At 47.1% G+C, this 16889-nt stretch overlaps 1 protein-coding gene and 1 non-coding gene across 2 annotated transcripts in view; both read left to right on the top strand.

The window, feature by feature from the left end:
* Positions 1-16889, top strand: part of SLC4A4 (solute carrier family 4 member 4) — a 210406-nt gene that overhangs the window by 42582 nt on the left and 150935 nt on the right. Inside the window, exon 3 of the mRNA XM_056855929.1 lies at positions 5126-5299. Coding sequence (XP_056711907.1) covers positions 5126-5299 — 174 coding nt within the window. The remainder of the gene's footprint in view (positions 1-5125; positions 5300-16889) is intronic.
* TRNAC-GCA (transfer RNA cysteine (anticodon GCA)) lies at positions 2360-2431 on the top strand. The gene has a single exon. It is a non-coding gene; the product is annotated as a tRNA-Cys (tRNA).

The following is a 16889-nucleotide window of genomic DNA, read 5'->3' as shown; positions in this document are numbered from 1 at the left end:
TCGTTTCCCCACTCCTCCACATGAAGCCAGCTGGGTGACCTTGGGCTAGTCACAATTCACTTAGAGCTCTCTCAGCCCCACCTACCTCACAAGGTGTCTGTTGTGGGGAGGGGGAGGCGCTTATGAACTGCTTTGAGACTCCTTAAAGGTACAGAAAAGCGGGGTATAAAAACCAACTCTTCTTCATCATCAAGTCTCAGAGGCTCTGTGGACAACTGCTAAACAACAGCACCTTACGTTGTTATTAACCTGCAGTGGAAAATGCTGTTATTATCCCTGTTTGTCTTTCTTCTCTTCTGGAGGTCGGAGAGCCAGCGTGGTGTAGTGGTTAAGAGCTGCGGACTCTAATCTGGAGAGCCGGGTTCGATTCCCCACTCCTCCACATGAAGCCTGCTGGATGACCTTGGGCTAGTCACAGTTCTCTCTCGCAGCCCCACCTACCTCACAAGGTGTCTGTTGTGGAGATGAGAAGGGAAGGAGATTGTAAGCCGGTTTGATTCTTCCTTAAGAGGTAGAGGAGGTCGGCATATAAAAACCAACTCTTCTTCTTCTACACATGAAGCTGCCTTATACTGAATCAGACCCTTGGTCCATCAAGTTCAGTGTTGTCTACTCAGATGGGCAGTGGCTCTCCAGAGGTCTTTCACATCACCTACTTGCCTGGTCCCTTTAACTGGAGACGCCGGGGATTGACCCTGGGTCCTTCTACATGCCAAGCAGAGGCTCCACCATTGAGATGCAGCCACTTTCCCTCCCTTTGGCAAATCACTCTCACTGCCATTCTGAGCGGTGACAAAAAAAGATGGTAAAAAGCCCAAACCACCCACCTGCGATGGTCCAGGAAATATCCAAAAGTGACACTAGGCCTCTCTAGGGATCACTGGAAACTGTATCATAAAACCATAGATTTTCCAGAGATTCCTAGAAAGGATTGGTGTCTTTTCTGGGAAGACCCAGAAGTGCTACCAGTGCTCTCTAGAAATTTTGGTGATTCCTAGAAAGAGGTGGTGTCACACTGTTGCTGATGGGTGTTTCCCATGTCCCTCCCTTCCCTGGGTCTCCTGCTAGTTGGTAGTCTGGGCTCAGCTGGGCTCAGGGCTTCTTAAAAAGGAAAATATGGTACACATGAACACATGAAGCTGCCTTCTACTGAATCAGACCCTTGGTCCATCAAAGTCAGCATTGTCAACTCAGACTGGCAGCAGCTCTCCAGGGTCTCAGGCAGGGGTCTTCCACAACACCTGCTTGCCTAGTCCCTTTAACTGGATATGCTGAGAATTGAACCTGGGACCTTCTGCATGCTGAGCAGATGCTCTACCACTGAGCCACAGCCTCTCCCCTACATTTGTAATTCACTCATAGCACTTGCTGCTATAGCACACCTGTACATTTTCCTTGTATGCGTGCACATGCTTTGCTGCTTAGAATCCTATTCCATGACGATTGCTAAGCAGAGTCACGCCTTTGTGAGTCTGTTGACTTCACACAGAGTGGGAAAAAATCCTCAGAAATGTGCATTTGACCATACTAGTGCAGATCTGAATGTTGGAACTGCACAAGTGTTCTGATGGAACTGCAGTTTGTCTCCAGAACCGTATATTGTGTACATTTTATAAAAATCCTGGGTGGGCTGTGGCTTGGAGGCAGAGCGTGTGTTTTGCAAGCTGGGAAGCCAAAATCCCTTTCTCAATTTGCCTTCTAGGATTATAGAGAAATTATTCTTGTGCAGCACAGACGGGAAAGTGCTTAGGGGATTTCACTTCCTTGTGACCTTGTAGGTGAGCCTGATAACTATCAGGATCTGCAGGTATCACACCCTTCATTTCTCCCTCACTCTGTGCGTGTTAGGTAGAGTCATAGGCCTCAACGCAAACACCACCTATTTCTCACTGTTGGCTTTTTTTTGCTCTCCTTGGAGTCTTTTTACTCCTGCTTACAAAGAGAGAAAGAGAGTGTAGTTGAAGAAGAAGAGTTGGCTTTCATACCCTGCTTTTCTCTACCTTTAAGGAGTCTCAAAGCGGCTTACAATCGCTTTCCCTCCCCCTTCCCACAACAGACACCTTGTGAGGTAGGTGGGGCTGTGACTGGCCCAAGGTCTGTGGCACAGTGGAAGAGTCTCTGCTTTGCATGCAGAAGGTCCCAGGTTCGATCCCCAGTGTCTCCAGTTAAAAAGACCAGGCAGTAGGTGATGTGAAAGACCTCTACCTGAGACCCTGGAGAGCCAATGCCAGTCTGATTAGGCAATACAGACCCAGGGTCTGATTCAGTATAAGGCAGCTTCATGTGTTCAGGTGTTCAACCTTACAAATCATAAACTTCCTGTCACGGGGAGAGGGAGGGTGAAATCATTTTAAGGGGAGGGGCTGTGGCTCAGTGGTAGAGCGTCTGCTTGCAGTGCTTAAGGTTCCAGGTTCGATCCCCGGCATCTCCAGTTAAAGGGACTAGGCAAGTAGGTGATGTGAAAGACCCCTGCCTGAGATCCTGGAGAGCTGCGGCTGGTCAGAGTAGACAATACTGACTTTGATGGACCAAAGACCTGGTTCAGTAGAAGGCAGCTTCACATGTCACCCAGCTGGCTTCATGTGTAGAAGTGGAGAAACCAACCTGGTTCACCAGATTAGAGTCCGCCGCTCATGTGGAGGAGTGGGGAATCAAACCCGGTTCTCCAGATTAGAGTCTGCTGCTCTTAACCACTACACCACGCAGTGGGGGCGAACCTATGGCACTGCTATAGGTATATGATGCACCTTTCTCACTCTACCACACTCCACAACATCTCTCTCTCTCAGGTTCAGGGTTGCAGGTAAGTCAGTCCCTCACACATCTACCTGTCTAATAATCGTCCAGCACTCACACAGAACTATTGGACTCTATGACATTGAAGTCCCTCCCCTCCCCAAACCCTGCCCTCCTCTGGCTCCGCCCCTTAAATCTCCAGGTATTTCCCATCCTAGAGCTGGCAACCCTAACCAGGATTGTAGCTTGTGTGGTTGTGAGGGGGGTTCGTTCCCCGAAACCGCCAGCCCACTGAGTTAACCAAACAAGGAGTTAACTTCTGATACCTTAAAATACCCATCTGCTCCTGAGTATCGTCTGCATGTGCACGATACATACGATTGCTCTGTTGCTGTAATTTGTTGAATTATTTGCAACATGAGTCTGGCTGTGGGTGGGCATTCTAAGCACAAAAGTTTGTTTCGGTTTGAAGGAAAAGCTGCTGACCTCGCATGGATATAATGCATGTTCTCTCTGGTTTATGGGAAGCTCACCTTTGAATGAGTGCATTTCTCTCTTCGGTGGAGTATGTATGCTCAGCTGTGGCTCCCCACCTGACTCCTTTGAGAAACGAGTGGGTAAAACCACATGTGTTTGACCACATCAAAGGCACCTGTTTATGCTCTGTGGGAAAGTCAGGAGAGCCGATTCACTGTTTAAAAAAAATCAGAAACATGATGGGTTATCAGATTGTGCAGTAAACATCTGACTCATTCTTTCAGGTGTCCTGTGCTGTTTTGCATTTCCCTAATCAGTAAAGCTGTCATCTGCCAGCATGTGCGTGCCCTCAGCTTAGGAAATAGCCCTCTTTCCTTATCTACCTGCGTTAACAAAACTCATGCATCATTGTAGCTTGGTAAATTCTCTTGGATTCTTGACTATAATTTTGTTATTATTTTCTAGTCATTATTATTTTAGAGAGAAGGCGGCCATATGCAGAGCTAGCGTGGGTGTAGTGGTTAGGAGTGGTGGACTCTAATCTGGAGAACTGGGTTTGATTCCCCACGCCTCCTCATGCGTGGCGGACTCTAATCTAGTGAACTGGGTTGGTTTCCCCACTCCTCCACATGAAGCCAGCTGCGGTGACCTTGGGCTAGTCACAGCTCTCTCTGAACTTTCTCAGCTCCCCCTACCTCACAATGTGTCTGTTGTGGGGAGAGGAAGGGAAGGTGATTGTAAGCCGGAATGAGTCTCCTTAAAAAGGTAGGGAAATCAGGGTATAAAAACCAGCTCCGGCTCCTCTTCTTCTTCTTCATATGGAGCAGCAAAAATGGAGAAATAACTGCTCCTCAGCACTATTTTGACAAAGAAAAACAGTTTTTTTAAAAAAAATTGTAATACTGCATTAACATAAATAATACTTATATATAAAATCATAATGGAATAATCGGGAGACATCATTCCCAGATGGCTAACATATTTCGGAAGGGCAAACAGTTTGTAGGGGAAGGCAGGAACCCTTCATCCCTTGTGGCAGTGTTCACAGCTGTTTCGGCCTCTCCTTAATTGTGTTAAACAACCATTCCCCATAGCTGCTGTGTGGCTGCAGAGAACCTGAAATAGGTCTGGGAACCTGGACCTGGCGCTTTGAAAACCTGCATGTCGAGTTTGGCCCTTAGTTCAGCCTGTATCGATGGCACTTTGTCATCCACTGTGTTTTTCTGAGGTAGAACTTTGTATTAATGAAATGATTGATGAAACAAGTATTGAGTTCAGTTTTGAGCACCGCAATTTAAGAAGGATGTAGACAAGCTGGAATGTGTCCAGAGGAGGGCAACCAAGATGGTGAGGGGTCTGGAGACCAAGTCCTGTGAGGAAAGGTTGAAGGAGCTGGGAGAAGACTGAGAGGGGATATGAGAACCATCTTCAAGTACTTGAAGGGCTGTCATATAGAGGAGGGTGCTGAGTTGTTTTCTGTTGCCCCAGAAGGTCAGACCAGAACCAACGGGTTGAAATTAAATCAAAAGAGTTTCCTTCTAGACATCAGGAAGAATTTTCTATCAGTTAGAAAAGTTCCTCAGTGGAACAGGCTTCCTCGGGAGGTGGTGAGCTCTCCTTCCCTGGGGTTTTTAAAGTGGAGGCTAGATGGCCATCTGTCAGCAATGCTGATTCTATGACCTTAGGCAGATCATGGAGGGGGGACATCTTCACCATCTTCGGGGCATGGACTATGGGTCACTGAGGATGTAGGGGGGAGGTAGTTTGGAGTTTCCTGCATTGTGGTGGGGGTTGGACTAGATGACCCTGGTGGTCCCTTCTAACTCTATGATTCTATGATCCATCTATGCGAATGTCGCTTGGCACAATCGGCAGGTTCTCACCAAGCCGGCTTTCCATTTATGTTTCCCAGGTCATCATACGGTCTACATCGGGGTACACGTGCCTAAGAGTTATAGGAGGAGGAGACGCCACAGAAGACGGCCCAAGGAGAAGAAAGAAAAGGAGAAACTCACCGAATACTACTCGGACAAATCCGATGTGGAAAATGCAGACGAGACCAGCAGCAGCATCCTCAAACCACTCAGTGAGTAATGAATAGCATACTCTGTCTCCCGCTGCTGCTTTAAGCCGTGGCGGGCAATGGGATCTGGGGGCGGCAGAACCCCTGCCCCACACCAGGGGACTGGCAGCCCTAGTCCAGAAGAATAAAAGAATTAAAGACTTGTCGGCCGGTACTATCCTGTAATTTAAATCATTCAAAACCGTAGTGAAGACTGTGGTCAAAAACGCATGATCGCTGTAGCCTCCTTTATTCCCTGTTTCAGCCAGGATCAAATTTTTGCGAATGGACGTTACCTTATTGATTGTCGGCTCAGCCCTGTTTCGAGGCAAAATGAACCTGGCTTTTCCCATTCTTCTTCTGGCCCGAGTCAAACCGTTCTTTCTGACTCGTCATTGGTCAATTTGAAACGACCAATCACTGGGGGTGGGGCAAACTAAACAGGAACTCCATGTCTCCCGCATTTTCTGTTTTCATGGATCGATTTGCACACAGTTTCGTCCCTGCTCATTCAAGGTAATGCGTCCAGTTTCCCCCCAGCCCAGGTTACTTTGATCCTGGCTGAAACGGGGAATAAAGGAGGTTCAGTGACCATGCATTTTATACCTGTGTTTAATAAAGCAACCTGGTTTTGGTTCCTGGTTTGGTAAAACCTAACTTACCTCCATTGAAACCATCACCATAATCATAAACTGTGGTTTTGCATGATGTCTGCACTGAACTGTAAAATAATTGTATGCAAGGAGGTGTAAAAGTTGCTTTTATTTTCAGAATGGTTGGGAATGCTGCTGTTTTGGGTTCTCATGAGCTTTGAAGTGTTTTGGCAATGACTGGGATGGCTTATCTGTGAGCCAGAGGGCTCCGTCTCCCAAGATGTCAGTCATGGATAGATTAATGGTGCTGAAATTGGGATTGCAGAGATTCCAGAGTCTCTTCATTTTATTGGTATGTACGTTGACGTTTTGGTGCGCCCAGCTCTCGTAACTATAGTGATGTGTCTAGGCATCTCACAGATAAATTTTCGGGCTGCCTGGTTGTCGAGTGAGCTAATGAGGTGCTTTTCTATCCAGAGTGTGATGTGATTCCCTATGACATGAGTCAACCTGGGATAATGTCCTAATTTAGTTATGTTTTCCAGTTACTGTGGTGCAAACAAAGCATTATCTTCCCTAGTAATGCAGGAAGGTGTAAACAAAATGGCATCTACCAATAGGCTCTCTGTGATAGAAACCAACTACAATAGGAATTCACCAAGAAAAAAACCTATGCATGTAAAGAGTTCTTTTAAAAAATTAATTGTTCAGTGCAATCTAACCTTTTATGTGTATGCTATATGCTGCTAGCAGCACGTTTCGTTGAATTCTTTAGTCATGCTAGTTACTAAACTTTAATGCTGATTCCTAAAATATCATTGTTGGTTCCTGCAAGTTTGAAATATTTTTACCAGCCTAGGTCTAACTGGTTTCCTTTTTTGTGATGTACAGAGAGGAAAATCAGGCTTCCTCAGGAGGTGGTGAGCTCTCCTTCCCTGGAGGTTTTTAAGCAGAGGCTAGATGGCCATCTGTCAGCAATGCTGATTCTGTGACCTCAGGCAGATCATAAGAGGGAGGGCATCTTGGGCATCTTCTGGGCATAGAGTAGGGGTCACTGGGATTGTGTGGGGGAGGTAGTTGTGAATTTCCTGTATTGTGCCAGGGGTTGGACTAGATGACCCTGGTGGTATCTTCCAACTCTATGATGCTATGAAAATTCGTTAGAGAGGAATTTGCGGCGCCAGAGAATGAAATGTAGGGGGCAATCCTAAGCAGATGTGCTCAGAAGTCAGTTGCATTTATTCAACGGGGCTTACTCCCAGGAAAGTGTTCTCAGCCATTGCTGAGTTGCATTCAGTATATTTATTTAATTTTAATAATTTCTCCCAGGCAAATGGAACCCAAGGCACGCAACATTAAAAACCATATGAATTGCAGAAAGTTGAAAATGTCACACTATTAAAGCAGAAGGAACCTTATAAATAAGAAGTTTGTGCTGCCTAGTTTCAGAGTACAAGATTGTTAGAAGGCTGCAGCTGGTGGTTGGTTGCCTGGAACCTAGACCTTGGCCCCTGTGCTGGCACAGCTGAAGTCATGGTTCGAGCTGGGATGCGTGTCCTTTGATTACGCTGTGACTGACTTTCAACTGGACAAGTGTTCTCGTTTCAGCATTGTGCTCTCTTAGGTTATTTATGCATGGATACTTGGATTCACGTTTGCCCCCTGTCTGACTCGGTTGTTCCTTGGAGTTCTGCATGAATTTGCCATGCATTAGAAATGACCTTGCTGCCAACCCTCGCAATGTCCGGGTCTTCCCATGCCTCTGTTAACCCGACTCTCCCCTCTCCCCTGAGCTCAGCCCGGCTCAAAACTCTGTGCCTAAGGCAAAGCAGGGGAAGCAGAAGCTGGTTTTCTCTCGCAGCCAACCACAAAGCAGCGTGTAAAGAGGCAGGGATTCAAATACTTCCTGCTTCCTCTGAGCACTTTCTGAGCAAAAGAAAGGCTTTTTAAAACTGAGGCTTGGAGTTCTCCCCCCCGCCCTTTAAGATTGCTCTGTTTTTTGTTTTTGTTCTTAAAATGCTTTTTTATGCGGCAAATGGCTTTTTTGGGGGGAATCTTCTCTTACAGTGAGCACTGTGAAGTAAGTCAATTACAAAGCAACATGTCAAGGGGCGGGGACTTGATTTGAGCTTGGAGGCTGCTGTTGCATAGATTCCCAACTGGAAAGTGTGGGTCCAGCCAGCAACTAACCTTAGGTAAAACTTTCATGCATAAATGACCTTAGACACTGGGTTCCATGCAAAATTCTGTTTTATGGTTGCTGGTCTGTTCACACATGCCGTTCACCCCTGGATTCTGAAATCAATGTACGAAATATAACCCTCTGACACTCTGTGGCTTTAGCAACGCCCTCCTTCTTTGCAACGTAGCAGCGCAAGCAGAGGGCAATGGGTAGGGATGTGTTGGGACCTTTTGCCTCGAGAGAGGCTGTGGCTCAGTGGTAGAGCATCTGCTTGGTATGCAGAAGGCCCCAGGTTCAATCCCCGGCATCTCTGATTAAATGTGCCAGGCAGTAGGTGATGGGAAAGACCTCAGCTTGAGACCTTGGTGAGCTTCTGCCAGTCTGAGTAGACAGTACTGACCTTGATGGACCAAGGGTCTGATTCAGTATAACATAGCTTCATGTGTGTTCATGTATAACATTCAGCACATCTTTCAGGCCACTTAGAGCTTCCAGCAACACATGAACACATGAAGCTGCCTTATACTGAATCAGACCCTTGGTCCATCAAAGTCAGTATTGTCTACTCAAATGGGCAGCGGATCGCCAGGGTCTCAGGTGGAGGTCTTTCACATCACCTCCTTGCCTGGTCCCTTTAACTTGAGATGCTGGGGATTGAACCTGGGATCTTCTGCATGCCAAGCAGATGCTCTGCCACTTAGCCATAGCCCCTCCCCCAAAATTGGGGTGCATGCCTAAAATGAGAACTTTGTTATAGGTGGTGCCTAAGCTTGATACCTGACTTAGGTTGCCAACATGAGCACGTGAAGCTGCCTTATTCTGAATCAGACCCTTGGTCCATCAAAGTCAGTATTGTCTACTCAGACCGGCAGCAGATCTTCAGGGTCTCAGGTGGAGGTCTTTCACATCACCTTCTTGCCTAGTCCCTTGAACTGGAGATGCCGGGGATCGAACCTGGGACCTTCTGCATGCTAAGCAGATGCTGCACCTCTGAGCCACGGCCCCTACCATGGTAATAAGATCCTGGAGTAGGGCTTTCCTGGCAAAAAGACCTTGCTTTTTTCTCCTTGGGATCTTCCTTACTTTGCCGAGATAGGAAGTCATAGTAGCCGCAGTGGGAAAGCAAACTTGTAGTCAGCGTGGTGTAGAGGTTAGTGTCTGACTAGGATCTGGGTGACCCAGATTCAAATCCCTACTCTGCTACGGAAGCTTGGGCCTATCACACACTCTTAGCCCAACCTACCTCACATGGCTGTTGAGAGGATAAAATGGAGGAGAGGGTGATGTAAGCTGCATTTGGGGAGAAAGGCAGTGTGAAAATGAAGTAAATGGCCCTGACCTGGATGGCCCAGGCTAGCCCTATCTCATCAGATCTCAGAAGCTGAACAGGGTTGGCCCTGGTTAGTACTTGGATGGGAGACCACCAAGGAAGTCCAGGGTTGCCACAGGGAGGCAGGCAATGGCAAACCCACCTATGTTCTGTCTGTTGCCTACAGGGTTACCAGAAGTCAGTTATGACTTGATGGTACTTAATTATTGCCCTGACCTTGATGGCCCAAGATAGTGAGATCTCATCAGATCTCAGAAGCTTAATAGGGTTGGCTATGGTTAGTACTTGGATGGGAGACCATCAAGGAAGTCCACGGTCACTATGCAGAGGCAGGAAATGGCAAACCACCTCTGTTCATCTCTTGCCTTGAAAGCCCTACGAGACTGCCATAAATCAGTTGCAATCGGTTAGCACTTTCCACCACAAATGCAGAAAATAAGTCCCCAGAAACCAGCTTCATGTTCACAGAATAGAGTCAAGTGGAACTTCTGCGTGTAGAGAAGGGTTGCTAGTTTCCAGGTACTAGCTGGAGATCTGCTATTACAACTGATCTCCAGCCGACAGAGGTCAGTTGCCCTGGAGAAAATGGCCACTTTGGCAATAGGACTCTATGGCATTGAAGTCCCTCCCCTCCCCAAACCCTGCCCTCCTCAGGCTCCGCCCCAAAAACCGAAGAGGGGCCTGGCAACCCTAAGCCTCAAACCAAATAACTGCTTAAAATCCTTGCTTGCCAGCATCCAGATATAAGGAACTTGAGCGCCTGGCTGCCTAGCTCTTTTTGCCAGCCCGCAGGCCGGTATTTGGCATCTGTCGGGAAGCACGCATCAGCGCCCCCGGGAGAACTGCGGAGGCTCTTAACTAAAAGCGCTTCTTCACCTCCGATAGTGTGCAATTTTCTTTTAAAACACATCTGCCTTATTCCTTAAGAGGTCTAGGAATAGACCGGCAGGGGCTGTTTCAGTTCACAAGATTAAGGGGGCGGGACATCGGCGCATGCGGAGCCTTGCATAAGACTGATTTGCTGTGCGGCCGGCCGCAGCCAGTGCCGATTTAACGAGCACTAAAACATCTCTTGAGTGAAGGCTCTGACGCTGCTGGGATCCTTGCCCAGATTTCCAAAGGCTTTAGTGGTTTGTAGTTCACGATGTGGTGACCTGTACTTTGGCACATTATGTTTTTATTATTACAGATGTCACGAACCAGCTTTTCTGTTGTGGTTCCGTCGAGGAAATGGTTTAAAGAAGAGGTTCTCAAACAATGGCCATTTATGCCTAGGAGGTTTTGCCTTGGATTTGCCGCTCTCTAGATGCACATTTCCCCCATCCATATTCTCAAAACTCAACAATAAACCCCCATGTGGAGTTTTGAGAATTTGGATTGGGTAAATATGCATCTAGTGGCAAATCCAAGGCAAAACCTCCCATGCATAAGAAGAAGAGTTGGTTTTTATATGCCGACTTTCCCTACCACTTAAGAAAGAATCAAACCAGCTAACAATCACCTTCCCTTCCCCTCCCCACAAACAGACACCCTGTGAGGTAGGTGGGGCCGAGAGAGCTCTAAGAGAGCTGTGACTAGTCCACGGTCACCCAGCTGGGCTCATGTGTAGGAGTGGGGAAACCAACCCGGTTCACCAGATTAGCATCAGCCACTCATGTGGAGGAGTGGGGTATCAAACCCTGTTCTCCAGATCAGAGTCCACCTCTCCAAACCACCGCTCTTAACCACTACACCAAGCTGGCTCTTGGCCCAAGTTACTGTGACTTTACTCCATTAGGGAGTGGAAACAATAGCCTGGTATCTGAGCACCCACTCTGCATGCAGAAGGTCCTAGTCCCTGGTGTTTCCAGTTAGTGTTTCTCAAGTACCAGGTATTGGGAAAGACCCTGACACTTTCTGAGACCTTGGAGAGCCAGTGGCTCCCAGTGCAGAAAATACTGGGCTCGAGGTATAAAGTAGCTTCTGAAAATTTATCCTCCCTAATTCTTCTGAATAGCCCTGACTTGCCTGATCTCACCAGATCTCAGAAGCTAAGCAGGGTGGACCCTGTTTAGTACTTGGGTGGGAGACCACTAAGGAATACCAGGGTTGCTATGCAGAGGCAGGCAATGGTGGACCACCTCTGAACATCTCTTTCATTGAAAACCCCGTGGTTCAGTGGTAGAGCATCTGCTTTGCATGCAGAAGGTCCTAGGTTCAATCCCTGGCATCTCCAGTTAAAGGGACCAGGCAAGCAGGGGATATGAAAGACCTCTGCCTGAGACCCTGGAGGGCTGCTGCCAGTCTGAGTAGACAATACTGACTTTGATGGACCAAGAGTCTGGTTCAGTAGAAGGCAACTTCATGTATTCATGTGTGCTCTGGGGTCACCATGAATTGGTTGTGACTTGATGGCCCATTATCATCATCATACACACACACATGAACTCATGAAGCTGCCTTATACTGAATCAGACCATCAGTCCATCAAGGTTGGTATTGTTTACTCAGACTGGCAGAGGCTCTCCAGGATCTCGGAGTTCTTTCACATCACCTACTATTTGACCCTTTCAACTGGAGATGCCAGGGATTGAGCTTGGGACCTTCTGCATGCTAAGCAGATGCTTTACGACTGAGCCTTATTATTATTATTCCACTTTACCATTTGCGGAGTGCAACCAATGCACTAGGTTCTGTACAGGTGAGATGGTAGCCTTGCCCAGAGATTGTTTCTATTGTTTCTGTTACTAGCCATTGAAGGCCAAAATGCCTACATAAGTTTTTTTTTGCCAGTTTTACTTTTATGAAAACAAAGTCCATACATAGAAGAACAAATTCACTAAGTCCCACCTATCTCACAGGGTGTCTGTTATGGGGGAGGGAAGGTGATTGTAAACCGGTTTGATACTTCCCTAAGTGGTAGAGAAATTCGGCATATAAAAACCAATTCCTCCTCCTCCTCTTCCTCCAACTAACATGGTTGTCGACCTGGATTAAGCTACTGAAGAACATTCTGAAGACATTATAGGAGAGATGTAAGAGGAAAGGGGCTCACAATATTGGTGAACACATCTTTCACAACCGGACTAGTGGTTGCGTTGCCAACTCCGGGTTGGGAAATTCCTGGAGATTTGGGGGTGGAGCCTGGGGAGGGTGGGCTTTCGGGAAGGCTGGAACAGAGTATGATACCATACAGTCCATCCTCCAAAGTAGCCATTTTATCCCGGGGAACTGATCTGTCTGTATAAGCCTTATTGCTGCTGTTATTTTTTATTTTTTGTTTGAAACATTGCTTATCTGCATGTTTATTTAAGTGTGATTAATTTAACCTCTATAATGTTTAAATGAGCTGTGGTGCTGTTTATTCTTCTTAACTAACGTTATCCAGCGTATTTATCAATTTTTTAGTACCACCTGGAGATTGGCAACCCTAAGTCTCCAAAGTTTGGTCTAGCAAATTATCTTTTTGTAGGTAGGATTGAGGACTGGGAGGGGTTTACCCTTTTGGCATATATAACCACTTCCTTAGAAATCGCGCACAGATGCCTTGTCTCTTTGCCAAGACACACCAGTTTAGGGAGAAGAAGCCCAAATTATCTGTCCATTAATCACATTTTTTATCCTGCCCGGGAACCCAGGGTGACGTACATGGGTGTCTCCTCCAGGTTCGTCTTTAGGCTGCATATCTGGAACGTTCAAGTCAGCTCTCTGAGAAGGTGGTTACCATTTCAGCTCTTAGCTCCTGCCTCTGCATAGCAACCTTGGACTTCTGTAGTGGTCCCCCATCCAAAAGACTAACCAGGGAGGAGCTGTGGCTCAGTGTTAGAGCATCTGCTTGGCATGCAGAAGGTCCCAGGTTCAATCCCCGGCGTCTCCAGTTCAAGGGAATAGGCAAGTAGGTGATGTGAAAGACCTCTCTGCCTGAGAACCTGGAGAGCCGCTGCCTGTCTGAGTAGACAATACTGACTTTGATGGACGTAGGGTCTGATTCAGTATAAGGCAGCTTCATGTGTTCATGTGTTTTATTGTGACCCTGCTTAGATTCAGAGATCTGACGAGATCGGGCTAGCCTGGGCCAGCCAGGTCAGGGGTAGCTCACTTCACCTAAAAGAAAGATAGCTGAATTCAGTGACGATCTCCCTGTGGGAAATTATTAATTGTCCTGCTTCTCTGTGCGAAGATATGCAAAATGGGGCACAGTAAAAGAAAAAGAAAAAGAAAAAAAAAGCAAATTGTAGAATATAAAAACGTATTTATTAAAATATATTTATTTAAAATATATTTATTTAAAATATAATGTATATTTATTTAAAATATATTTATTTAAAATCCTCTACAGTAGCTGCTGATTTGCAAAGGAAAAGTAGCTTGGAAACAGACCCACTCCCACCCCTGAAACTACAAACCCAAAGTTTGGAGGGATAAGGGTGTCTGAAAAAGCAGCCTAAAAGAACCCAGTGGTACACCTGCATCCATCTTGTAGGGTTGCCGACTCCGGGTTGGGTAGGGTTGCCAGGTCCCTCTTCACCACCGGCGGGAGGTTTTTGGGGCGGAGCCTGAGGAGGGCGGGGTTTGGGGGGGAGGGACTTCAATGCCATAGAGTCCAATGGCCGAAGCGGCCATTTTCTCCAGGGGAACTATCAGCTGGAGATTAATGGTAAAAGAGGAGATCTCCAGCTAGTACCTGGAGGGAGGCAACCCTAGGGTTGGGAAATACTTGGAGATTTTGAGGGTGGAGCTTGAAGAGTCGAGGTTTGGGGAGATACTTCAGTGGGGTATAGAGGACACTTTCCAACGGAGGAGGAGGAGGAGGAAGAACTGCTTTTCTCTACTAAAAGGAGTCTCAAAGAGGCTTGGTCACCTCCCCACTACCACAACAGGCACCTTGTGAGGTAGTTTGGGCTGAGAGAGTTCAGAGAGAACTGTGACTAGCCCAAGGTCACCCAGCTGGCTTCATGTGTTGGAGTGGGGAATCGAACCCGGCTCTCTAGATAAGAGTTCAGCGCTCCGAACCACCGTTCTTAACCACTCCACCACGCTGGCAGTTCTTAAGGTATGCAGGACCCAGATCATGTAGGGCCTTAAAGCGCCTTGTACTGAATCGAGGAGCAAGCTGGCAGCCAGTGCGAATCAACCAAAATAGGAGTCGTGTGGGCATGCTGCCCAGCTCCTGTCAGCAAGAGGATGGCTGAAATGTTTACTAGCTGCAATTTTTGAACTGTCTTCAAGGGAAGTCCCATGTAGGGCATGAATGCGATGCGTGTGCTTCGCTGAGATCAGCTCAGATATCTCCCATGAGACAAATACGCAACTCCTTTCCATTTTACATGTTGCAGTATTAGGGTTGCCAACCTCCGGGTACTAGCTGGAGATCTCCTGCTATTACAACTGACCTCCAGCCAATCGAGATCAGGCTGCTTTGGCAATTGGACTCTATGGCACTGAAGTCCCTCCCTTCCCCAAACCCCGCCCTCCTCAGGCTCCGCCCCAAAACCCCGCTGGTGGTGAAGAGGGACCTGGCAACCCTATGCAGCATAGATTTTTTAAAAAGTTGCTCCTGTTTCCTAGTCCATTACTATTTGAAGCATTTAAATCTTGTTTCACTTCACGTCCAAAGTGCCTCTAAAGGGGGGGATCTCAGGATATCTGAACTTATTTGTGTGGTTTAGGGGGCCTAGCCTGGTAACCATCTGGGGACCCAGGGGGTCAGGGGCATGGGGGAGCGGCCATTGGCTGACCGTGGGACGTCGCATCCAGGAAAAAACCCAGACGTGATGTCAGTCCTCTCTAGGAATTGGCCAAAACTCTGTGGTAAAACCACAAAGTTTTAGTGGTTCCTAGAAAGGCGTGACATCACTTCTGGGTTTTCCCGTAAGTGATGCCGCACCATCACCTGGCAGCCATTTAATTTTTTTTATTCTCCCACCACTGCTCAGTTCCCATTGAAGGTAGGGGATCCCCCACTGGCAACTCTGGTGTGGCACATTGAGTGTTTGAACCAAAACACCGCTCATCTAGTGTGGGTTTCATTTTTAAAAAAGGTCATTAACGTGGGCCTGTTTTAGCTTCCAGTCCTTAATCTATGGCTTTCTACTCTCTCTGTCACTGGTTCCCAACCAGGGGTCCACGCGAACTAAATTAAGGTCCGCGAAACAAAGTTATACACCCATAATAAATTAATATTTTCAATTAAAAGTTCTCTATTATAAAAATATATATTCAAATATTATTCTAAGTTAAATGTTTAACTAACAGTTATGATTAAAGTTTATTTTCAAATTCTCGGAATTTTTATTTTGACCCTTGGGGTCCCTGCACCGAACAAAAAAGTCCTAGTGGTCCCTGGTCAAAAAAAGGTTGGGAACCAGTCTCTGTAGTTCTTGCAGGGTGTGTAGTCTGCTATGCCCTCTCTCCACTATGCAGCCTGATTGTAGTCGCTGTCTCAGTTGTTGCCGGCCACCCGTGGCTTTAGGTTAAAGTGCGGCTTTTAATGTTCCTGACTCAAAACGCAGCTCTCCCTGAAAAGTAAATTCTGTATAATCTGATTAGGCAGAGAGCTGGGATGGGTCCGACGCCTGCTTTCGGGAAGGGAGGCCGTCTGTTCGTCCTATGCGGTCCTTTGGTGCTCGACAGTACCTGCCTGTAGGGAACATGCTATAAAATGAGCCACGGAAGATCAGTAATGATTTAAGCACTTGGAATGGACTGTAGGGAGGAGATGCCAGGCAGTCCATTATCAGGTATGAAAAAAGGGGAAGAACCACAGGGCCAGACGTAGGCGTAATGGATGGATTTGGAATGAAAGCAATTTAAATTGCCAAGAAATGAAGAGACTGATTTAAATAATTGATTTAGCTGGAAAATGCCCATTGATTGTTCTTGTGAGCACATGAAGCTGCCTTATAGTGAATCAGACCTTTGGCATGTCAAAGTCAGTATTGTCTACTCAGACCGGCAGCGGCTCTCCAGGGTCTCAGGCAGGGGTCTTTCACATCACCTACTTGCCTAGTCCCTTTAACTGGAGATGCTGGGGACTGAACCTGGGGCCTTCTGCATGCCAAGCAGATGCTCTAACACTGGGCAGGACAAAAATGTAATTAATGGGCAGATAATTTGGTGATCTTCTCCCTAAACCGGTATGTTTTGGCAAAGAGACAAGGCATCTGTGAGCGATTTCCAAGGAAGTGGTTATATGTGCCAAAAGGGTAAACCCCTCCCAGTCCTCGATCCTACCTACAAAAAGATAATTTGCTAGACATAATGTGGCCAAACTTTGGAGACTTAGGGTTGCCAACCTCCAGGTGGTGCCTGGAGACCCCTCAGAATTACAGCTGCTCTTCAAACTGCAGAGATCAGTTCCCCGGGATAAAATGGCTGCTTTGGAGGGTGGACTGTGCGGCATCATACTCTGTTCCAGCCTTCCCCAAACCGGCAGCGGCTCTCCAGGGTCTCAGGCAGCAGGTCTTTCACATCACCTGTTACCTGGTCCTTACTGGAGATGACGGGGGATTGAACCTGGGACCTTCGGCA

Source organism: Euleptes europaea, chromosome 9, assembly GCF_029931775.1.
Source record: "Euleptes europaea isolate rEulEur1 chromosome 9, rEulEur1.hap1, whole genome shotgun sequence".
In the NCBI taxonomy this organism is placed as follows: domain Eukaryota; kingdom Metazoa; phylum Chordata; class Lepidosauria; order Squamata; family Sphaerodactylidae; genus Euleptes; species Euleptes europaea.
This window is presented reverse-complemented; position numbering and strand designations above follow the sequence as displayed.